Source organism: Pteronotus mesoamericanus, unplaced genomic scaffold (genome assembly GCF_021234165.1).
Source record: "Pteronotus mesoamericanus isolate MK-2021 breed Mesoamerican mustached bat unplaced genomic scaffold, CSHL_Meso_final scaffold_21, whole genome shotgun sequence".
Lineage (NCBI taxonomy): Eukaryota > Metazoa > Chordata > Mammalia > Chiroptera > Mormoopidae > Pteronotus > Pteronotus mesoamericanus.
The window spans coordinates 2,202,839-2,226,990 of NW_026555310.1; the positions used below are offsets into that span (position 1 = coordinate 2,202,839).

Genomic DNA, 24,152 nt, shown 5'->3' on the forward strand with positions numbered 1-24,152 from the left:
CCCTTCCCTGGGAGCCCTGTTTCTCCTCTCCCGCCCAGATCCCTTCTTTGGGGAGCTCAGCAAATGGAGCAGGAAATTTGGACCCTCTGCCTCCCTCTCTCGCCCTGCTCATTGGATCCGGAGCCTTCTCCTCTGGGAAAGCTGTAATTAGAGGGTGGATCCCTACAGACAGAGAGCAGCCCCCCCACCCTCACCCCCCCAGTCCCTTCTAACTTTAGATCTCTTCTCTCCCATTCTCCCATTCTCACTCCCTCTCCCTCTCCCTCTTTCTCCGGCTCGGCTCTCTCCATCTGCCTGGCTCCTTGGGACCTGTTCCCCAGTCTCAGGATGGCGTCTTCCCTGCTTGAGGTAACTGTCCCCTCTTCCCCCCAGGACACCAGCCACAATCTTAATGGTACTAATCCCTGCCTACTCCCCACCTCCCAACTCACGCAGACAGTTGCTGTGGTGCTTGTCACTTTTAGGGGTCCCTCTGATGAGGAGAGAGGAGTGAGGCCAGAGGAGGGAGGAGAAGGGGCAGGAGAAGGGAGGAGATAACAGGGCCAGGGGTCAGAGAGCAGTCTAAGGAGGAGGAGAGGAGGCTGGGTAAAAAGAAGTCAGGACCCCTAAGGTCAACCAAGCATACCAGTTCTGAGGGTTGCAACGGGGATGGGGAAAGGAGTGAGTGAAGGCGTGGGGTGAGGAAAGAAGGGTGAGAGATAGATAAGGTGGTAGCACGCAGCAGGAGAGAGAGACGGTGACAGGACTGGTCGAGTAAGCACAGAGTGGCAATTGGGCAATTGGGAGCACAGTTCCTTGGGGGTCCTGTCTCCTGGAACTGAGTCTGGGCAGTGTTTTGTCTGGTTTGTAAGTGGGGAGGGGGCTGGGCCTCTGCGCTGGTATGTATAGGAGAGGAGGTGGGCTATGACAGAAGGGATAAGGGCAGTCCTGTGCCCGGGGGCGGGAGGGTGCTGACCAGAAGAACTGGGCCCAGGCCTAGGAGAGAACTAAGGAGGAAGGCCAGGGTCTGAGGCCGCCTGCCCGGCTCACAAATATTTAGCTTTCAGCCAAAGACAAACTCAGCTCTATTTTGGGAGTGGGAGGCTCCAGGGCGGACTGGGCCACTTCCCCTCCAGGCTGGGACCCCAGCATCCCTTGCCTCTGGCACTGAGGATGGAGGAAACTAGGGTAACATGGGGGTCAGGGTTTGGGGTCTTGAGAAATCACTGATTCTACCAGGGTTTCTGAGGGACTCACGGCACATAGTTGGAAAGGGGGACACACAGCCAGTCAGAACCTGTTTGAATGTCCTGAGTTCTCCCTGCTTCTGGGTCTCTGACTCTGTTTCTCTGTTACCATCCCTGTCCTGCCTTCTGGGTCCCACTGTAGGAATTTGGGGCCAGAGAACCCTCCCTTAAAGTCAACTTCCTTCAGTGGCCTTGAATCTTCCATATTATTGGTCCCCAGAAGCCCCCATCTTTATGTATGTATGTATGTATGTATTTTTATTGAAGGGGGTGGGGAGAGAGAGAGAGAGATTGATATGTTGACCACCCATTTATGCATTCATTGGTTGATTCTTGTATGTGCCCTGACCAGGGATCGAACCCACAATCTTGGTGTATCAGGATGATGCTCTAACCAACTGAGCTACCTGGCCAGGACAGAAACCCCCGTCTATGGTCTATGTTCCCAGTGCCCTAGCTCAGGTCCCAGGGGTGATGGGCCAAACAGGAAGCTAACTCATTCAGCCTATAGGAGAGGTGTGTGTGAGAGGAGCAGGAGTCTTAACACCTGTGTTCATTGGTCTGCGTGAAAACATTAGAGTGTAAAGCAGTAACTGTGCACATGGCTGGTTCTGTGAGAATACAGGGGCGTGTGTGTGTGAGTGTGTGTGTGTGTGTGTGTGTGTGTGTGTGTGTGTAAGCCAGGCCATATCTGTTCATCCAAGTAGGGAATGGAGTGTGTGTCAAGCTGGGGGATAGTTTGTGACTGAGTTTGAGGGAATGGTATGCAAGACAATGGGGTGAACACTGTATCCCTTGTCACTGCTCTGTACCCAGTCAGGGATCCCAGGTGCTGCAATGGGGGCAGACTGCTCTCCCTGTCATCTTTCCACTAGACTCTGTATTGAGGAATCATTGAAACAATGGTTGGTCTTGAGGAAGCTGGAGGACGAAGGTGCATGGCAATCCTGGGTCCACCCGAGGTAGAGGCAGTGTCAGTGGGCATGGGCACCACGCCAGAGTTGCCAGCGTGGCGCTGGTGCCTGGGGGAAGGGCTGGCCCAAAGGTTTGCTGGGAAGACACTGGACTTCGATAGCAGTTGGCAAGAGGACATGTCATGAAAGGTGGGCTTCCATGTCCCTCTCTCCCCGTGAGCTGGAGATGCCCCAACATAAAGGCATTCCAGACCCCCTCTTTCACCAAGTTTGGGGCACCTGAGTCCTCAACCTTCTTCCTCCTCTCCTCAGCCACCACCTCCAGGAAGCCCTCTGCCTGGTATGGGGAGAAACTTTGGCAAGGGGAAGAACTTTGGGTTCAGAGCAGGAAGCAGCTGGTGCTTGGCGGGAAGCTCACCTGGACTGACTGAGACGCAGGGGAACAGAGAGGAGGGACAAATAGGGGTCCAGGCTAGGTAGAGAGGGAGAATTGGAAGTTGGGAGAACTAAACAACTTGGGAGGAGAATGAAAAAGTGGAGAACTGGAAACTGGTACCTTGGGTGCTCAGAACCTATGGCCGGTCAGCCCTCATATACAGTGAGCAAATATTCCAGTGGAAGGTCAGCTGGGCACTGCGAACACCTGAAGAGAGGATCTCCCTTCCTCAGCTGCACATCTGGGTGAGAAAGCTGGGACAGTACCTCATGTTGTTCCTTCTTCAGAGGCTCCCCCTTCCCTACTTTAAGTTTACTTTTTGTTGTTGTTGTTTTTTTTTTTTAAGAGATAGTGGGTGGAGGTAGGATTAAAAACAACTGGAAGGTGGGGACTCCTCGGTCCTGGAAAGGTAATGCATTGGATTAGGTATGAGGGCTCATATTTAGGACCCTCTCACCAAGACCCTCTCCCCAGTTCTCTGGAGAGCGCAGACAGCAGGGGTAGGAAACTGAGGCTGTGGTGAAACTTAGCCAGGGGCCCAGCTCTTGGCTTCTAGCGCAGTCTGAGTGGGCCTGTGTCCTGCTCCCTTTTCCCTGTTTTCAGGGGCCCTGGGGGCCTTTGGTCCTCAGAGCTGGGGTCTCCTGTTGGCCTGGGGCTGCTTGCCTTCTTTCACCCCTCCTTCCCTCCCCACAGCTGGGTGGGGTCCCTGGGCTTGGCTGAGGCCCCTGTGGCCACAGTGTGAGGGCCGGGCGGGGGACGGCGTCGGCGTTTTTAAAAATAAACCGACCGCAGGGAAACCAACGGAGCCGGGCCAGGCTGGGCAGAGGGGGAGGGGGCGGTCAGGGGGAGAAGGCGGGAGAAGCGGCCTGGTCTGGGGGTTTTCTAGGGCCCAGCCCCGTGGTGGCTTTCTTAGGTAGGAAATCTGCCTTCTTCTTCCTCCTTCTCCTCTCCCTCCTCCTTTTCTCTTCTTCCTTTCCTTTCCTTTCTTCTGTTTTCCTTTGCCTTCTTAGCCCAGTCTCTTTCCATCACCTCTCTTTGTTTATACTGGTTTCCTGCTGCCCCCTCCCTTTTGTCTTTTCACCTTTATTTCTGTCCCTTAATGCCAGCTTTCCCTTCTATTCCCCTTCTCCTACCCCTGGGGGCTTTTACATCAGTTCCTCACCCTTTGCTTGGTGCTTTGCTCCTGTGTCTCTGGGTCTCTGGCTCTCTCCTTCATACTCCACATTTCTACTTCTCTCTTCCTGCTGGGATTTGGCTCTTTTCCCAGTTGCTACCCCACCACAGCCCACCCTCTGCTTTGGGATCAGAGGCTCCAAGGGAACCCTGGCTCGGAAGGACTAGGGCTTTCACCATGGCCAAAATTGAGGAAGCCTTTGGTGCTTCAGATTTGGGAGTCTGTGTCCACGCGGTCAATAGAGACTTAGAGAGAGGTAATTGGGCAGGGGGAGCAGCAGGTTTGCGCTTGCAGAGCCATGCAGGAGTGGTGACTGCACACTCTCTTCACTGCAACCTGAAGACCCCAGACCTACGTTGAGGATAGGTGTCACATGCACACAACGGCTAGTGGGCAGGCCTGGGAACCCTGGGTTCTTGGGTTCTTTTTCAGCTTTACCCAGAAGACACCATGTACATTGGCGTTTGAGGACCCCAGTCAGGGAACTGTCCAGGGTCAGCTTTTGAGGACATTTCTTTTTGGTGGGATTCTCAAGAATGGACGTCTGTCTATGCCAGCCAGGATGTCCCCAGGCTGACTCAGCAGGGGTACCAGGGGCTCTTGCTGGCCTGGTGGCAGCAGCAGCATGGATATTAAGACCATTCTGCATTTCTAAAAGACTCCCATGGCCCACATTGATATATCTTCCTTCACACATTGTGCTGGAAGGGTGAGGAGAGACCAGTTTTGTGGCGACATGTTAGGGGACACTGAGACACGGAGAGGTATGGCTGTGAGCTAGTATCAGAGCCACCCCAATTCCCCACCCTGGGCGGGGGGGAGAGAGGACTTCACGCTCTTCCAGCCTTCCTAAAAGGGTACCAGCTGGCTCCACAAAGCAGGAGGTGCCACTGCCCGCTTGAAAGACATTCTTGCCTCAGCCACAGTGCTGGCTTGGCGGCAGCCCTGTTCCCTCTCAATGTCCCAGTGTCTCAGCCATTGCTTCCTCTTGCTCCCCAGGCCCAGAGTCTCTGCCAAGAGATTCCTTACCAAGGACATGAGAACAAGGCCTTGGGGAGACCCGGCCACTGCTTTAGTCAGGAGATGAACTCCAGTGCAGAGACAGGAAGTGAAATATGGGGTAATGCTGGAAAAGTCTGGAATTGGGGTAACTACAGTCCGCTAATATTTTTCTTCTTCCTGTGCTGCCCTTTGAGCCTCATCTTTCCTTTCCCAAGTTCCTGATCATGGCCTCTGCTCCAAACCACTCCCAGGGGTCAGGATCCCTAATTCTCGTCCAGGTGCTGCGTCTATTCCCAGCTCTTCTCATGGTTATTTGGGAGGCATCTCCTGTTTCTCTGAGGCCCTTGCACACCCCTCAGGGACTTCACAGTGAACTCTGCTTCTTGCCTCCTTGCCCAGGTGTTATGCAGCAGTTTTGGGCCTCTGCTCTCCTTCCACAATGACATCTGAGCTCAGTCCTGGGACCCAGTCCTCACTGGCCCCTCCTCTTGCCTCTAATTCCCCATTCTGTTCAGTTCTTTCTTGACCCCTCTGTTCTCTTCTCCATGTGTCTAGGTCAAAGTCCTAGTTTACCCTTCCTCCTGCATTCTCCTCCTCACCCCTAAGTAGTAGTTCTTTCATCTCTCCCCAGGAGGAAGCTCACTATGGCTCCAGTCCCCTGGCCATGCTGACAGCCGCGTGCAGCAAATTTGGCGGCTCCAGCCCTCTGCGGGACTCAACGACACTGGGCAAAGCAGGCACAAAGAAGCCGTACTCTGTGGGCAGTGACCTTTCGGCTACAAAAACCATGGGGGATGCCTACCCAGCCCCCTTTTCAAGCACCAATGGGCTCCTCTCACCTGCAGGCAGTCCTCCAGCACCCACCTCGGGCTATGCCAATGACTACCCTCCTTTTTCTCACTCATTCCCTGGGCCCACAGGCACCCAGGACCCTGGGCTACTAGTGCCCAAGGGGCACACTTCTTCTGACTGCCTGCCCAGTGTCTACACCTCTCTGGACATGGCACATCCCTACGGCTCCTGGTACAAGGCAGGCATCCATGCAGGTATCTCACCAGGCCCAGGCAATGCGCCTACACCTTGGTGGGACATGCACCCTGGGGGCAACTGGCTAGGTGGTGGGCAGGGCCAGGGTGATGGGCTGCAAGGGACATTGCCTACAGGTCCTGCTCAGCCTCCATTGAACCCCCAGCTACCCACCTACGCAGCCGACTTTGCCCCCCTTAATCCAGCCCCCTACCCAGCTCCTCACCTTCTGCAACCAGGGCCTCAGCATGTCTTACCCCAAGATGTCTATAAACCCAAGGCAGTGGGCAATAGTGGGCAACTGGAGGGGAGTGGTGGAGCCAAACCCCCTCGTGGTGCAGGCACAGGGGGCAGTGGTGGATATGGGGGCAGTGGAGCAGGGCGCTCCTCCTGTGACTGTCCTAACTGCCAGGAGATAGAGCGCCTGGGGGCAGCAGCAGCCGGGCTGCGGAAGAAGCCCATCCACAGTTGCCACATCCCAGGCTGTGGCAAGGTGTATGGCAAGGCTTCACACCTGAAGGCCCACTTGCGCTGGCACACAGGCGAGAGGCCTTTCGTCTGCAACTGGCTTTTCTGTGGCAAGAGATTCACCCGTTCGGATGAACTGGAGCGCCATGTGCGCACTCACACCCGGGAGAAAAAGTTCACCTGCCTGCTCTGCTCCAAGCGCTTTACCCGAAGCGACCACCTGAGCAAACATCAACGCACCCATGGCGAGCCAGGCCCAGGCCCCCCACCTAGTGGCCCCAAGGAGCTGGGGGAGGGCCGCAGCGCTGGGGAAGAGGAGACCAGTCAGACACCCCGACCTTCAGCTTCTCCGGCACCCCCAGAAAAAGCCCCTGAAGGCAGCCCGGAGCAGAGCAACCTGCTGGAGATCTGAGCTAGGTGGAGGGTCTCCAGCCCCAGGCTGCTTGCCAGCCTCTCCTGGCTCCGTGGACCACTGCTTGCCCCTCACTCCCTTTGCCCCTTGCATGCTGCCCTTTGGGGTGCTCTCCGTCTCTCCCCTGGCCATTCGAGGGCTGGGTATCTCCCTGCATGCCTTCTCAGCTCACCTTTTCCCATTGCCATGAGCCCATTCCATAATCTCTCACCTTCGGCCCTCATCTTGTGCTTGACTTCTGTACTCTGGCTTCCTAAACTCTTCCCTCGTCCCTGCTCACAGCTTCTCTCTCTGCTCTTACCACATCAACTCACTTTCCTTCCATTTGGGCTCCCGACCCTTTATTTCTCCATCTTATTTACTCCTTGACATCCATCCTTTCTGCTCCCCAAGCTTATTTACCACTATCCCTTAGCTTCCAGGCTCCAATCTTCCCACGTTCTTATTCCACTGCTGCCCATGCTCCACAGCATTCTTCCTTTTTACAGACACAATGATGATAATGATGATAATTTATTGCCCCCTGGTGGCCTCTTTTTTAGGGACCAGAGTTAGGGGGATTGGGGTTAGTGACCTGGCAGGGAGCAGAGTGCCAAGAGGGGGGCAGACCAGTGGGGATCTGGTCCTAAAGATGGGGTGACCCCAGGGTCAGGGAGGCTGCCCCCAGGCCTGTATATTTAACCCCTATATTCCAAGAGAAATGAATAGTAATAATAATAATTCTATTTATCTAAGTTATGATGACAGGTCAGGTAGAGTGAGCTGGGGGGAGGGGGGAGGAGGTCCATTTCTGCTATGGAAATTTTAGCCAAATGCATCTCTGTATAGAAGAAGTGTTAGTAGAGATCTTGTTAATAGAATTTCTATCATCAGGGTCTCAGTTAATGGGGTTTCTCTTTTAATGGAATCTCTGCTAATAGGGTTGGTTAGCTAGATCTCTGTTAAAGAGTTAATGGGCTATCTCTCAATTAGGTGATCCCTAATATTCCCACCCCCAGCCAGAAGCTGTGAAACCTCAAGTCCTATGAAGGGGGGACTGGAATGTACCCCAGCTCCCTCAAACCCAGAACAGGTTCTTCCACTGCCCCTCCCCTGACACCATGACCCCATCAGGCTAATCCCTTGTTGCCATGGTTATGGAGAATTTGAAGCTGCCATCTTAGACAGGCTCTTTGGGGAAGCCCACTTAATAGGAGGAGGACATTGCTTTGGAGGTGCCTCTCCTGAAGAATAGGTGGACAAGGCTTTCTCTGGGATCAGATTCAAATAAATCAAGTATTTATTGAGTGCCTACTCTGTGCAAGGCACTGTGAGCAAGGCTGGTGTCTAGGAGCTATGAGAAACAACAATTTACAGAGCTAGGAGAACATAGGTCCCTAAGCTGATTTGGGTGCATACATAGGCCCCCAACCTGGGACTTCAGATTCTCCCACCTCCACCTCCAGTGACTTTTAAAGCCGCTTCGTGCCTTTGAATGCTTTTCCTGTGACTTTGGATCCTCCTTTTCTATCTCCTGACCCCTCAAGACCCCAAGTTAAAGGGGTAAAGCCTCTGGAGCTTGGCAGAGGGTAATAATATGGGAGGGAAGGGACCATGCCCTCATGGAGTCTTTTTTTTTTTTTTTTTATTTAATAAATAAGTTTGATTTTAAACTTTGTCCTGGTGGGAAAAAGGGACGAGGAAGGGAGAGGGCGAGCCACGGGACTGGCATTTTTCTTTGGCAAACTGGGGACTCCCCATGTTTGCCCATGGGCGTTCTAAGGTACTGGTTTGCACATTATGCCCGCGGTAGAACACTTTGTATGCCAGACCATCCAGGCAGTTCAGTTTTTGACGTAGAGCTCTTTGCAGAGGTGGGAAGACGGAGAGGTTTCTTCTGCTTTTTCTGGGACTCGGCACCAACGGACTCTAGCAGGCGAGGGGAGGACCCCAACCGAACACCGGTCCCGCGGTCGCAGCACGGACTACTGCACCGCCCCGGACCTGCAGAGGGGTGGCTACCAGCGGGCGGCCCCGGCCTGGCACGTAACCTGCCCCCTACCCGGGCCGCAATCAGTCGTGCTCACCACGGAGTTAGCAGAGGAACAAAAGCCACTCTGTGGCGGCCATCCCCAAGCCACAATAGGGCTTTGTGCGGCCCTAACCCCCTAAGGCTCCCCCGCTGGGCTAAGGGGGCGCCCCGGCTGTGTCTTCGCCCCCCGCCCCCGGCCTGTGCCCGATTGCGGGCAGAGCCCCAGTCCACGGCCCCTGTCGCTGGTTCCGCGACCGCGCTGCGGCGCCGAATGTGGGGGGCAAGGGGCAGTGGGTCCGAGACGGCGAGCCGGGCGGTCTAGGGGTCCTAGCCCCTCTCCACTCGGCAGCCCTCTCGCCCTCCTCCGCCAGGTGCGAAATCTCCTGCCCTCCAGCGGGGCGCGGCTTCAAAGGAGCTTTGAAGAAATCCGCGTTCTGAGGATGCCTCCAGTGGGTGGGGGGTAGTGGCGGGAGGCAGACTGGGGAGAGGGAGGTGGGGCGGCTGAGGGCTGGGGACGAGTGGAAGCTGGCCTGAGAGGAGACCAGGAGTGGACCCCGGATTCCCGCCCCCGCCCCCTCGGCGGCCTCCTCCGGACCCCCCAGGGCCTGGCCTTCTTGGCTCTCGGTCTCCGCCTGTCCGGTGCCAGCTCCCGCCCGCCGCAGCCCCGCGGTCCTCCCCTCCCCAGCCCCTCGGCCCCTTTCATCTTCCCTAGACTCCGCTTGGGGTTTTGCTGGTTTCTGGGAGATAAAAACCGCCTCAAATAGCGGCGGCGCGCCGCCAGGACAAACAGGGCCGGGCGGGCCATGTGCGCCTGGTTACCGGCCCCGGCCGGGGCGCCCGGGAAGGGGCGGCGGGCTGAGTTCCAGGCACCCAGGCTCCGGAGATGCCTCCCAAAGTGGGGGGCCCACGTTAGAAGTGTCGGGCAGCAGTCTGAGCGCTGCCTCGGTTTCCCGCCCAGGTTGTAGGGGGTCGGTGGAGACCTCCCGCTAAGCGCTTCCAGCCCCGGGGGCGGTGGGTCACAGTGGTTGTGCTGTCGAGGCCGCCGCTCCCCCTGGTGAAGTTAGTGGGAAGTGCACTAGGCCTAGACTTCAGCCTCCCCAGAATCTGGAAGTTGGGAAAACCATTCGAGGAACGTTAAATCAGCAGTATGGGGAAGGCAGTGGCGGACTGTGAATACACAGAGCACAGTCCCTCCTTTCCAGTTCACATTACAGGTTAAGAGGCAGACATCTTCCTGACAATTATAACACAACCTGCTGGTGAAAATCAGGCTTCATCAAAGGGAAGTGGAAGTTGCAGTCCTATGCCATAGTGGTTTCTTGGGGTTTTCTTGGGGTTGGGTGGTGTCACGACTGAGGTAAAACAAAAACTTTGTGATGGGTTCTCAGTGCTTTCCACTAATCTGTCAGAGTGACGGACTCTAGCTTCACACCGGTCCTGCTTCCCCTTTTCAAGGAGAGCTTGCCCAGCCAATTTTCCCAAAGGGTTTTACGCTATGCTCTTTAAACCTTCTGTGACCTCTCAGGTGACAGCGAAAAAATCTAGCAAACTAAAGGTGGGGGGGCTACCCCAAGTGTGGTCTGGGTAGTATCATCTGGGGGCTTTTTAGAAATTCAGCTTCAGAGGTCCACCCAGAATCTGCATTTTAGCAAGATCCTTAGATGAATCCTGTGGCCATTAATATTCTACAGCCCCTTGTTTTCTGACCTGGGAATAGCCCACTTGGGGGGAACATTTCATGTAGAAAGGAGCGGCAGACATAGAATCTAAGAATGCTAAACAAGAATGATCCATGGAGTCTCTCAGGAGACTGGCAGCTCTTGGTAGTGGGAACTATGACTTAAACATTTCTCTGTCCCAAGAGAATAGTCCTTGGAATTTGCTCATTAACACTTGTTAAATAAACAAATGCCCAAGGTCAGTTATGGCTAATAATCTCTGATGTCTGTTTAGCACTTTACAATTTATTAAATGGCTCCATTTCCATTATTTTGAATAAAAAACAACCACGTGAAATAATTAGGACACTGCAAGTGAGGAAGCTGAAGCTCAAAGAATTCAAAAATTTTTCCAAAGTCATGCAGCTGTAAGCCGAGGGGCCCCATTCTGCATTAGACTCTAGTTCTAGTTCCAGCCTTTGGAGTGAGATAGAATAAGACCAATTTCCTTTTTATTCTGAAGTCAGAAAGGCTGGTTTTGGTATTTTTAGGTTAAATTTCTGTGTCTCTCCTCATAACAGTATCTACCTCATAGGGTTGTTGTAAAGATTATACAAGTGCTTATACAAGACAAGCGTTCAGGAAATCTTACTGTCTTCCAACAGTTCCCCCCTTTTCTTTCCAGGATGCTTAACCCTATGGGCCCTAGGTTCGGGCGGGGGCAACACTGGCTCTTAAGGTCTTCTTTGACTTTTCTTCTCCTGGAGGCTTTCCAGCCAGCTGTCGGTGTGACAGTCTGTATTTTCCTTGGGGCGATCCACAGTCCTGGTAGGGTTTAATTAGGTACTTCCCCTTACGTTGCTTATTTTGGGGTTTACAAGCGCAGAGGAAGTGGGTGACTGTGTTGGGGCATTTGGAACTGGGAAAAACATGCAGCCCCACAAGGGAAAAAAACAAAAACAAAAAAACACACACACAAAGAAAACAAAAAACTGCCCGACCCTTAGCTAGAGCTTGGCTCTCCTGATGTGTCCGCGCCGTTTTCCCTCCAGCCGCCAGGCGGCGCGCGAGGAAGCGCTGGAAATCTGTCCCCGGACTGCGCACGCGTCCTTCTCCGTTATTCTCTTCACTTACGTTGAGGCTTGCAACGCTGTTTGTCCCAGGCGGCTATCCGTACGCATCCGAATCTAGCCCGGGAACTAAAAGAAGGGCGGGATCCGGGAGTTTGTCGGTTCGGGGCGTCTTCGGGACCGGCAAGATGTGCTCTCTGGGGCTGTTCCCTCCGCCTCCTCCTAGGGGTCAAGTCACTCTATACGAACATAATAACGAGCTGGTGACAGGCAATAGCTACGAGAGTCCGCCTCCTGACTTCCGGGGCCAGGTGGCCTGGGCGAGAAGGGAGGGGGCCTACAGCCGTGGGGCGGAGTCACGGAGGAGCCGGGACCGGAGGCAGCGTGGCGGGGCGGGGTCGCGGCCCCCTTAGTGGCGGACTGCAAACTGCTGTCCTCGGCGGGAGAAGAATAGAAGAGCAGGAATGTATTTTAGGGCTAGACTTGGAGGATGAGGAGCTGTGGGGAGGCCTAGAGGGAATGGAGAGAATATGAGGGCAAATCTAGGGGCTATGAGGGTGCAGGAGAAGTATTGAAAAGTTGGAGAGCAGTGCCAGGGAGAACTGGGAAAGCACAACTTGAAGCCTTTTCCCTCCGCGGTGTTCCTGGGAAGGAAAAGGAAGAAATATTGACGTTTCTTGAGTGTTTGCTTTGTAAGAAGGAGGCTCTGAATCAGATGTTCACAAATAGTAGAATTATCACAGCAACCCTATGAAATATTATTGTAGTTTTACAGATAAGGGAGCTAAGACCTGTTTTTTGGTTTCTCAAGTGTTATGTCTGTGGAAATGGGAAACAGGTCTCTGGAGCCTCTTACCCTTAGTCCAGCCATGGGTTTGAGATGGCAGGGAGTTCAGTAGAGAGCTGCGAAAGAGATTGACTCACTGTTACATCTCTCACTTTTGGGCTATAGTGGATCAATTTTCCTGTCCTAAACCTGTCTAAGGATCCCCTGAAGACCCCTGGGAGGCTGGACCATGGCACAAGAACTGCTTTCATTCATCATCGGGAGCAAGTGTGGAAGAGATGCATCAATATTTGGTGAGACATGGCAGAGGGTCTCCTGGGCCACTGTCTACACATCCTGGAGAAAATAAGGTCACCACTCTTCTACCTTGGGCTGCTAGGCTCTCTAGCTCAGAGCTGTATATCATTCAAATTGTAGAACTCAAGGCTGTGTAACAATATTTTCATTTCATCTCCAATGACTTGCCTTCCTTTATGGTGTGATTATGTGAACCTGCTCCCTACCCCCACCTCACGTTATTACCACTTTCTGAGCATTTACCTGAAATTCAGCAAGGTGAGCTGTAAGGTTGCAGTGAATAATCTTCTACTTAAGTCATTCATTTTGCATATGTAGGAATGAAGCTGTAATACCTGGGTTCAGTTCCTAGCTGCGTCACTTTTCAGCTATGACTTTGGGCAAATTAATCACTTTATCTCTCACTTTTCTTCATCTGTAAAATGGACCCTATCTTACAAGGTTATAGTAATGATTAAATGAGTTAGTAGATGTAAAACACAGAACAGAGCCTGGCCCATATTAATACAGCTGTTATTGTCACTGTCATGTGTAGAGTGAATTCTACAAATACAGTAGCTAGGTTTAAAGGGTATGTTCATTTGTAACTTCATATGTTGTCAAATAGTCCTTCATTGAAATTGTATCTATTTACAGTCCTACCAGTAGTGCATGAGAATTCCTTTTTCCCAACACATGTGCTATAAAACTTCAATATTTGGTATTACAGTTGGGTTTAATTTGCATGTCTCTGTGTGTGAAAGAAATTAAACATTTCATTTTTTAAATTAAAAATTTTTTGATTTAATCTTTATTCTATTTTTCTTCCATTACCATTTAGTCCCTTTATACCCTCCGGCCCCCAGCAATCACCACGTTGTTATCCATGTCCATGAGTGCTTTTTCTAAACATCATTTCATTGTCTGAAAGCCATTCAGTCCTGGACCCTTTCTCACTTTCTGCCTCTCCAACTGCTGCTTCTCTTCATGATATCCCTTAAATGTTGGTGTCCTGGGCTGGATTTGGAATTGATGCTCAACACCCAGGTGTTCACTTGTCTGCCAAACACCCCCTCCAATCTGCAGGCACACTGATCTTTCTAAAATGCCAGTGTGGCCAGTCTGTTTCTCTGCTTTATCTCCTGCTGTGGCTCTCCACTTACTGACTTAGACAAGTCTTCACTCCTTGTCCTGCTCACAAAGCCCTGAGAAGCACCTGAGCCTTAGTTGCCTCATTGGTAAAATGGGCAAAATACCCAGTTTAGTGTGATAGTTAAATCAAAGGACAATATATAAAGTGCATGGCACATAGGTGCCACTCAATAAATGTGAATTCTCTTATTTGTAATACATGTTTATTGAGTGAATGAATGAAATTTGTAGAAGGTAGACTGAAGAGATCAGAGAAATTTGACTCACAGCTTCCTTTCCTCATCAGGCGCGATATGGGTCTATTTGGGGTGCTGAATGAAATTGCAAACTCGGAGGAGGAGGGTAGGTATTTTTCCCTCCAGCCCTCTCTAGTTTTGATGTTGGTTGGCATCGCCCCTCCATATTCTCCCAGCTCATCTTTGTACTTGTTGGCCCAGCCCATTGCCCTTTAGCCCTGTTTTTCCTGGCCTAATTGTCTACACTGCTGCCATCTCCACTTCTCCCCTCCACCCACCTCACACACCCCAGAGTGGGTGTCCAGAGTGAGGTGTCCAGAAGCAGTTGTTGGGTGGAAGGGCCTGGGGAGTTCTCATCTCTCACCAAAGTGGGTGCCCAGTGAGAGCCCTGCGAATGATTTAATTAGAGCTGCTTCCTCAATCCCACAGTGTTTGAGTGGGTGAAGACTGTGTCCAGCTGGGCCCTGGCACTCTGCCGATGGGCCTCCTCCCTTCATGGGTCCCTGTTCCCACACCTGTCTGTAAGTTTGGCGTCCTCCCCTGGCCTTTCCCACTCCCACCCCCTCTCCATTTCCTATCCTTTAAGGGCAGAATGGGGTGGGAAGCCTGTAGAAGGCGGGAGTGGTCCAGTGGGAACACTGAGGGGGTGAGCTACCTTTGTACTAGTGCATCCTCTGTCCCATTTGCCCTTACAGCTCAGGAGTGAAGATCTGATTGCTGAATTTGCCCAGGTCACAAACTGGTGAGTGTATAAACTCTAGGACTTTTGTAGGAAGCAAGTCCTGAACCTTGCAACTTCATTTGGGGAGAAGGAAATCTGTGTACAAACTCCTTCCATCTCTTTCCTGACTGCTGCCCACATTCTCACTCCTTTTACCTTCAAAAAAAAAAAAAAAGAAAAGAAAAAAGTGGGGAAAAAAAGTAATGTCCTCATGTGAAAGGGAGTCTGAGCTTCTGGGCTGGCGTAAGGGTAGGTGTGGGTTTGGACTTTTCATGCTCATTCCTGTCTCAGGTCCAGCTGCTGCTTGCGGGTCTTTGCATGGCACCCCCACACCAACAAGTTTGCAGTGGCCCTGCTAGATGACTCGATCCGTGTGTATAATGTCAACAGGTATGTGGGGGCATTCTGGGCAGGCTCTGACTCTTCAGTCTCCATAGATAAGTCCCCACTTCCCTCTCTAGCCTTGCTCTTAGGGGAGTCCTGCAGTTCCTGGGCCTGGTCCACAGGGCTCCTTCCAAACTGTCTGTGTCCTCTATCCAGATAGAACCATTATCTTATCCTTCTGTCCCACAATACGCCCGGGCTCTGGATGATCAGCATTCTTTTCTGTGGGTTTGCCTCTCAACTCTACTCAGGTCTTCTGAGCCTTAGTGTTCCTGCCTTGACATAGTCCCCTACCCTTTCACTTCAGCACCATCGTTCCCTCTCTGAAGCACCGGTTACAGAGAAATGTGGCAGCTCTGGCCTGGAAGCCCCTCAGTGCCTCTGTCTTGGCTGTGGCCTGCCAGACCTGTATTCTCATCTGGACCCTGGACCCCACCTCCTTGTCTACCAGGTGAGTCCCCAGTCTGTCTTATCTTGGCCTGAGGTTGTGGCCCTGCTAAGGGCAGTGAGGCGGTTTGGAAGGAGAATTTCTTTCTCCTCACAGCAATTCCCATGGAGGAATAGTAGACCTAAGGTCAAGGTGGAGGCACTGAGAATACTTTAATCTAGAGAAAGGGACAGAAGTAGAGGCTTCTGGGGTTGTGGGATATGTGTATCTATGAATTGTGGAGTTAGAAAGACTCTGTTTTAGAGGACTGTCAGATACAGGTTTAAAGAGAGGTGGGAAGGAGTTAATATGATTAAAAGTTGAAACCAATGATATTGGAAAAATAATACCCAGGAGAACTAAATATAAAACCAGAAACTGGTTATGAGAGTTCTAATTGTCAAAGAAAAGATAATCTTCATACTATTTAAACTAATCCAGATCATAGAAAAAGTTGAAAATTCTCCTGATTAATTTTTTCTTTTAATGAACTTAATTTTGGCATAATTTTATTTTATTTTTTTTAGATTTTATATATTCGTTTTTTAGAGAGGGGTAGGGAGGGAGAAAGAGAGTGAGAGAAACATCAGTGTGCAATTGCCTCTTCCTGTATGTCCCACTGGGAACCTGACCTGCAACCCAGGCATGTGCCCTAGATTGGAAATTGAACCAGTGACCCTTTGGTTTGCAGGACAACACTCAGTCCACTGAGCCATACCAGCCAGTGCTGATTTTGGCATAATTTTAGATTTTTGGAAAAGTTGCAAAGATAGTACAGTTTTGGTTCTAGCCAGTGTGGCTCAGTTGGTTGGAGCATCATCCTGTACACCAAAAGTTTGGGGGTTCAATCCCTGGTCATGGCATATGTGGGAGGCAGTCAATCTTTGTTTCTTTCTCCCTTCCTCTCTCTCTAAAATCAAAGTGTGTGTTGATTTTACACACACACACACGCACGCACGCACACACATGCACACAGTAATTTATTTAAAAAAGATAGTGCAGAGTTTTGGTATACCCTTAACTAGTTTCCTTATTATTATTTTTTTTTTTGAAAAATCTTTTTTCATCCTTACCCGAGAGCATGCTTATTGTTTTTAGAGAGAGGAGAATGAGGGAGAGGGAGAAAAACATGGATGTGAGAGAGAAATTTCAATCAGTTGCCTCTTGTACACGCCCCAATGGGGGACCAAACCCAAAACCTAGGTATGTGTCCTGACCAGGAATCTAACCCTTCAGTTCATGGGACAATGCTCCAACCAACTGAGTCACACCAGTCAGGGCTAGTTTTCCCATTTTTAACATACTGCCATGTTACATGTGTCAAAACTAAGGAACTGACCTTTGTACATTGTTATTAATTAAATTCCAGCCTTTGTTCAGATTTGACCATTTTTCCCATTAATGTCCTCTGTCCCAGGATAGCTAATGTAACCCAAAACCTAAACTTGACAATAGTTAGTATAAGAAAGAAAATATTTGAGACTTCCAGCCAAGATGGAGGCATAAGTAGATATACTTTGCCTCCTTGCAAAACCAGAAGAGGGGCAACAACGAATTTGAAAACAACCAACCAGAACTGCTAGGAAATCGAACTATATGAAGTCTGATAACCAAGGAGTTAAAGAAGAAACATTCATCCAGACTGGTAGGAGGAGTGGAGACGGGCAGCCAGGGCAGAGAGGACACACATCAAGGCAGTGGCTGGAGGACTGGGCAGTTGAGGCAGCGGCTGGCAGAATGGGACAGGCTGCACAATCCTGGGTTCCACTGTGGGAAAATAAAGTGTCAAAACATCTGGCTATAAAAATCTGTGGGGGTTGCAGCAGTGGGAGAAACCCCCAGCCTCACAGGAGAATTCATTGGAGAGACCCACAGGGTCCCAGAACTTACACAAACCCACGCACCTGGGAATCAGTACTAGAAGGGCCCAGTTTTGCTGTGGGCAGCAAAAGTGACTGAAAGCTGGCTGAGAGCAAGCGGCATTGTCCCTCTCAGGCTCCACCCCTTCCAATGTAACAGGCACGCTGAGACAAATATGGCCCAAATGAAAGAACAGATCAAAGCTCCAAAAACAGAACTAAGTGATGAAGAGATAGCCAACCTATCAGATGCAAAGTTCAAAACACTGGTGATCAGGATGCATACAGAAATGGTTGAGTATGGTTGCAAAATGGAGGAAAAAGTGAAGGCTGTGCAAAGTGAAATAAAAATATACAGGGAACCAACAGTAAAGGGAAGGTAACCAGGACTCAAATCAACAATTGGGAGCAGAAGGAAGAGATAAACATTCAACCAGAACAGAATGAAGAAACAAGAATTCAAAAAAATGAGGAGAGGCTTAGGAACCTTTGGGGCAACTTTAAACATTCCAACATCTGAATCATAGGAGTGCCAGAATGAAAAGGGAAAGAGCAAGAAATTGAAAACGTACTTGAAAAAATAATGAAGGAAAACTCCAATCTGGCCAAGAAAATAGACTTTCCTGAGATCCAGGAAGCTCACACCAAGGCGCATCATAATTATATTACCCAAGATTAAAGATAAGGGGACAGTTACCTACAAAGGAGTTCCCATAAGACTATCAGCTTATTTCTCAAAAGAAACCTTGCAGGCAAGAAGGGGCTGACAAGAAGTATTTTAAAAGACAAGGGCCTACATCCAAGATTACTCTTGTCTAGCAAAGCTATCACTTAGAATGGAAGGGCAGATAAAGTGCTTCCCATATAAGGTCAGGTTAAAGGAGTTCCTCATCACCAGGCCCTTATATGAAATGTTTAAGGGACTTAGAAAAAGAAGATCAAAAACTATGAACAGTAAAATGACAACAAACTCACAACTATCAACAACAACCTAAAAAAAAATTAAAAAAAAAAGCCCAACTAAGAAAACAACTAGAACAGGAACAGAATCATAGGAATGGAGATCGGAGGGGATGGAAAGCGGGGAGAATGGGAGAAAAGATACAAGGAATAAGAAGCATAAATAGTAGGTACAAAATAGGGGGAGGTTAAGAATAGTGTAGGAAATGGAGAAGCCAAAGAACTTAATGTACAACCTAGGGACATGAACTAACTGGTGGGGGAATGCTGGTGGGAGGGTGGTACAGGGTGAAGGGGAATAAAGGGGATGAAAAAAAAAATATTTGAGCGTAGATTCAAAAATCTGAAATAAAATATTAGCAAATGGAGTCCAAAAGAATATTTTTTAAAAATCTTAACCAAGTAGGATATTCCAGAAATTAAAGACTATTTATCATTAAGAAATCTCTTCATATAATTTATTATATTAGCAAATTAATGGAGAAAATGGTTATATCAATAAATGTCCTCCTCCAAAAGCAGAAATTCCAGTTAAAGCAAAATATGAATACAAAGAGACAACCTAAACATAAGCATATTTACTCAAAATCAGTAGCTACCATTTAAGACAAATATGAAATACTAAAGGTATTTACAATAATGTCAAGGTAAAGACAGAGATATCATTGTCACCATTAGTAATCATTATTTTTGGAGGTTCTAGTGAGTACAATAGTAGAAGAAAAAGAAATATGGTAAAGTCTTGAAAAAAGAGAAAATAATTCTTATTTGAAGATGGTAAGATTATTTTTAAGATGATTCGATTTTATACGTTGATAAAACAAGATTCAGCTAAACTTACTTGATCTAATAAATTTTTAAAAATTTTATTTAAATTTTATTTTTAAATCATTTTTATTCTGTTACTGTTGTTTCAGTTTTTCCCCCTTTGCCCTCCATCCATCCCTGATTTAATAATGTAACAGCTTTTCCTTATACCAACAATAATCAGTTGAGAAATTGAGACCAAAAAAATATTCTATTTACAATATGTGCCACAGTTACTAAATTATTAGGAATAAATTAAATATTCAGTGTATTAGGTATCTGAAGAAAGGTGTTGGAGAATATTAAACAACAGTTGTTGAATAAATGAAAACAAAATATATTCCTGGATAGGAAAATTTTGCTTGGATACAAATAAAGACCAAGCAGACAAAAAAATACATGTAAAATAAGTAAAAGGATTCGAAGAAAAAGATAACAAATTAAGTGTACTTCCAATCAGAATTCTCTTGGGTTTTTTTTGCTGTTGTGAAGTGGACAGAATTAGAATTTTTATGAGAGAATAAATGTGAAGACACAACTAAGAAAAAAGTTTGAAAAGGAAGAATATTGAGAGGAAACTTGCCCTACCAGGAATTAAAATATTTCATGAAGCTATAGTAATAGAAAGTTACTGGTGTAAGAACAGGCACACAGATCAGTGTAACAGAATAACTTTCAGGAACAGATCTAAGACTATATGAAAATTTAATAGATCTTAGATTTGGTTTTTCACTGCAAAAAAGTTTATTTTTTTTTTAGTGGTATTGGGATAATTGGCTATCCATTTAGAAAATAATAGCCCTTGCTTCACACTTTATATATAAATAAATATCAAGTAGAATAAATGTAAAAATGAAAAGACTAAAATATTTTTTGCCCATTTGGAATGATAGTATCATTAAGATGTTCGATAATACCTATTGTGTCTGAAGAAGCATTGTAGAAAGGGGAAACCAAGAAAAGGAGAAGGGAAAAGAGTGGCAAAAAAGAAATAATGTTGGTCAATATAGAGAGAAAACTTCCTCAGCAGCTAAGAGCAGGAGAAAGAGTGTTTATTGGAGTGTAAGCTTCCTAGACTGAAGAGTATTTGGAGGGACACGGTCATCTCTGTGCTGAAGTCTGATCCAGTTAAATTGCAACTGGTTTCTTGAACACATTCTATTGCTGTAAATTATTTTGGCCTTGGTTTTGTAATCCAAGATTTATCTCATTCATTCCCTAAAGAAAAGAATATATAAATTATTGTTGAATGGAGTGTTCGGGGTGAGAGTGGGATGCTGAGGGAAGTGAAAGGGAAACATTAAATAAGCACCCTGTCCAAAAAAAAAAAAAAGATGTTTGATAATACCTAGTACTAGCAAGAGTAGGAAAACAGGTACTTGAATACGCAGTTGAAGAGAGAGTATAGTGGTGCAAACTTTTTAGAAAATAATTTCTTGGTATATTTATTTTTTAAAAGGTGCAAGCCTTTTTTTACCCCCAATTCCATGTTAGTACTATTTTACACAAATAATGACATAAGATTCAGGGTATATTTTTGTAGCATTGTTTGTAATAGAAAAAAATGAACACAACTGAAATGTCCCTTTGTGGAGGCATGCCTGAATAAGTTAATCTGTTCAGTGGAATACAATGGAGAGCCATTGAAAAGAATGAGATCGGTTTCTATGAACTGGAAAGGTAACTGATTTACTGTAAAGTTAAAGAATAAGTTGTAGAAGCCCAAGACCTCATGGAGCTAAAAGTGGTTATAGTTAGGTGGAAAAGGGAAAGGGTGGCACTAATTCAGGCAGTAGCCTGTCAGGCCAAGTGTGTGGCTCTGGAGATGAAAAACTAAGACACAGTGGTGCCCTCAGGTAGTTCCCAGCCTAGTGTTAGAGGCCAGCCCACAGGCGGCATCTTTCTAACAAGCAGAAAACAATGCAGGAGCAGAGGAGGAGGGCCAGTTCTGACAAGGAAAGGCAGGCTTTGGAGTACAGGTTGAATTCTGGGGAGTGGCAGATGACTGGAAAGAGAAGAGATTGGATCCTTGAGGTAACATCATGGATTATCCCAGGCCCCAGGCACAGTGGTCCTGTGGGGAGAGGGCAGTCATCTAGGGCAGAGGATGACATCATCCCAGCTCCGCAAATTCTAGCTTTACTGGTCAGAAATTTTTTTTCTCCTTGAGGGCTTTAGTGAAAGCTGCTTTTCACTCATTTTCTTCTACGGACCTGGTGGACGTGACATTGCCCTTCCTTATTTATTTTTAAACTTCCATGGTCCTTTATTAATTTTCCCCAACCTGGATTTAAACTCCAAGGGGCCATCAGAATTGGGAAGTTTTATCAGGAGGAGGCAAGGAAAGAGAATCATAGAGCTTTCTTGTTGTCTTCTGACTCCATACTCTCTTTCCCCTTGGCAGACCCTCTTCTGGCTGTGCCCAAGTGCTCTCTCACCCTGGGCACACACCTGTCACCAGTCTGGCCTGGGCCCCCAGTGGGGGACGGCTGCTCTCAGCTTCCCCTGTGGATGCTGCTATCTTGGTGAGTTGGTCCCCACCTCTCTTTTGGTCATTTCAGCCATCCCTTAGATTAAGGCAGGAGCATTCTTTGCCTGGTGGTTGAAGGAGAGGAATTAGTTGTCCATTCAGTCTTTAAAAAAAAAAAGAAAAAAAGAAAAAAATCCTTGCCTGAGGATGTGCTTAGAGATGGGAAGGGAGGGAGAAAGGGAGAGAGGGAGAGAGAAATGTGGATGTGGGAAGGCAACATTGGTCTCCTCTCACTCATGCTCTTACTAGGGACAGAACTTGTAACTTAGGCACGTGCCCTGACGGGGAATTGAACCCACTGTCTTTTGATTTACGGGAGGCCACTCCAACCAACACAGCTACACCAGCCAGGGCTGTCCATTCAGTCTTAAACTTACCCATGGAAGGAGCTGCATCATCCAGACTCAAGATTTCAAATTCTGCCTACTGTAATTGTAAACATAAAACCTGTTTCTTTCTGTTTTAACAGCCCCTTTCTGCTTCCTTGTAGCTTAAAGGAGGGAGCTCCTGGTGAGATAATAGGGGTGCTTGAGTTCCCTGTCTCACTCTCTTGACCCCACTCTCCTAGGTATGGGATGTCTCAACAGAGACCTGTGTTCCCCTCCCCTGGTTTCGGGGAGGTGGAGTTACCAATCTGCTCTGGTCCCCGGATGGTAGCAAAGTCCTGGCTTCCACTCCTTCAGCTGTCTTCCGGTGAGTGGGAGGAGGACAGAGGGAGGGCAAGAATGACCCAGACTTGGCTCCTGGGACTTCCAGCAGGAAGGACCTTCTGTTCCCATTCCTATTCTTTAATCTGACCCTGCTACTGACAAATGGAGGGCAGTTTAAGTCCTGGAACAAGAGGTCCTAAGCTATGATCTGCTTCTCTCTGGCACAGAGTCTGGGAGGCCCAGATGTGGACTTGTGAGAGGTGGCCTACTCTGTCAGGGCGATGTCAGGTAACGTTCACAGAAGCTGGGGAGATGGGTCCCTGGTCCCCCAAGCTTGTCTCCCTGCCTCCTGTACTACTTTTCTTCCTACACTCCCCTATAGACCACCCTTCCCTTGCCTTTTGCTTCCTGATCCCAGACTGGCTGTTGGAGCCCAGATGGAAACCGGCTGCTGTTCACTGTATTGGGGGAACCACTGATTTACTCCTTGTCATTCCCAGAACGTTGTGGTGAGTTAGGGGAAACACTTTAGGCTGCAGATCATCTGGGGTGGTCAGAGGGAGGCAGGAACCCTCTGGAATGTTACTCTGAGGGATAAAGAGAAGTAAAACAGCTTGGGAGACTTGAGGTATTGATGCTGGTGATGAAAAGGAGGCAGGGGACAAGTCAGAGGCCCATTTCCTATACTTAAGAGCCACTGCCATTATCTACAGGTGAAGGAAAGGGGCGCGTTGGGGGTGCAAAATCAGCAACAATTGTGGCAGATCTGTCTGAAACAACAATACAGACACCAGATGGAGAGGAAAGGTGAGCTGAGTGGGTGAGGGAAAGGCAGTGAAAGGTGGGAGGGACTATGCCGAGCCCTCCCAACCTACTGTTCTGACCCATAGACTTGGGGGAGAGGCTCACTCCATGGTCTGGGACCCCAGCGGGGAGCGTCTGGCTGTGCTCATGAAAGGTAAGTGGGGAGGAAAGACTTGCTCAGGCCCTAGCTATCTTTCCATTGAGTGTGTCCATGCCCTGGCTGCAGTGCTCTGCCCCTGCCCTGAGATTCTGCTTTGAGTTCTTTTCCTGCACCTGTATCCATTTCTTACAGGAAATCCACGGGTCCAGGATGGTAAGCCAGTCATTCTCCTTTTTCGTACTCGAAACAGCCCCGTGTTTGAGCTACTTCCTTGGTAAGTGCTGGGCAGGCCATTAGGTCTGCGCTCCTCACTAGCCTTCCCTCACTAAACCCACATCCTGCCTGTCTCTAGTTGCCTGCTTACCTTTTCTTTTTTCTTTTTCCTCTAGTGGCATTATCCAGGGGGAACCAGGCGCTCAGGCCCAGTTCATCACTTTCCATCCTTCCTTCAACAAAGGGGCTCTCCTTAGTGTGGTGAGTGGGCTAGGCTACTGGGGTTTTTTGGGGGGGAGGGGTTGGGAATGGGGTGAAGAGCCAAGGGCCTTGGCTGCTGTGTGGCTCTGCCATATTGCCTTCTTTGAGTCCAAACTTTGGTAAGACTTTTTTACCCCTCTCTCTGCAGTGCTGGTCTACAGGCCGAATTGCCCACATCCCTATGTATTTCGTCAATGCCCAGTTTCCACATTTTAGCCCAGTGCTTGGCCGAACCCAAGAGCCCCCAAGTGGGGGCGGAGGTTCTATTCATGATCTGCCCCTCTTTACTGAGACATCCCCAACCTCTGCTCCTTGGGACCCTCTCCCAGGGCCACCACCTGCTTGGTCCCACTCTCCTCACTCCCACTTCTAATAAAAATTTCCTTCTGTGTTTTCCATTCAGTTATGAGACTCTTTTCAAGGGAATTGCATTGAGATATGTACAGTGAAGGAAAAAAGGCATGGATTTTGGGTTAGATCTTGGTTCTATCACTTTTTAGCTACTACTTGTGAGTTTGATCAGTTATTTAACTTTAGGAACTGGATGGTTTTCAAATAATGAGGAAAGCAAAGCTGAGAAGATAACCG

General features: G+C 48.7%; 2 protein-coding genes across 3 annotated transcripts; both read left to right on the top strand.

Moving 5' to 3' along the window:
- Positions 1–327: 327 nt before the first annotated feature.
- Positions 328–6,658, top strand: SP7 (Sp7 transcription factor). The gene is given in 4 exon segments (XM_054590750.1): positions 328–348; positions 4,750–4,839; positions 4,841–4,870; positions 5,384–6,658. Coding segments are annotated over 4 exon segments (1,416 nt in total).
- Positions 6,659–11,524: 4,866 nt separating this feature from the next.
- AAAS (aladin WD repeat nucleoporin) lies at positions 11,525–23,960 on the top strand. 2 transcript variants are annotated; one of them, XM_054591049.1, is made up of 16 exons: positions 11,525–11,708; positions 12,350–12,477; positions 13,899–13,954; positions 14,278–14,369; positions 14,544–14,590; positions 14,861–14,959; positions 15,261–15,404; positions 21,411–21,531; positions 22,105–22,229; positions 22,414–22,474; positions 22,605–22,695; positions 22,900–22,993; positions 23,077–23,144; positions 23,283–23,364; positions 23,480–23,564; positions 23,713–23,960. In XM_054591049.1, exons 1-16 carry the CDS (start codon positions 11,586–11,588, stop codon positions 23,935–23,937), a joined length of 1,641 nt encoding a protein of 546 aa, XP_054447024.1. In that variant the 5' UTR covers positions 11,525–11,585; the 3' UTR covers positions 23,938–23,960. The 2 variants fall into 2 exon arrangements, with proteins under 2 accessions (XP_054447024.1, XP_054447025.1); XM_054591050.1 differs by having other exon boundaries at positions 12,383–12,477.
- Positions 23,961–24,152: the final 192 nt, after the last annotated feature.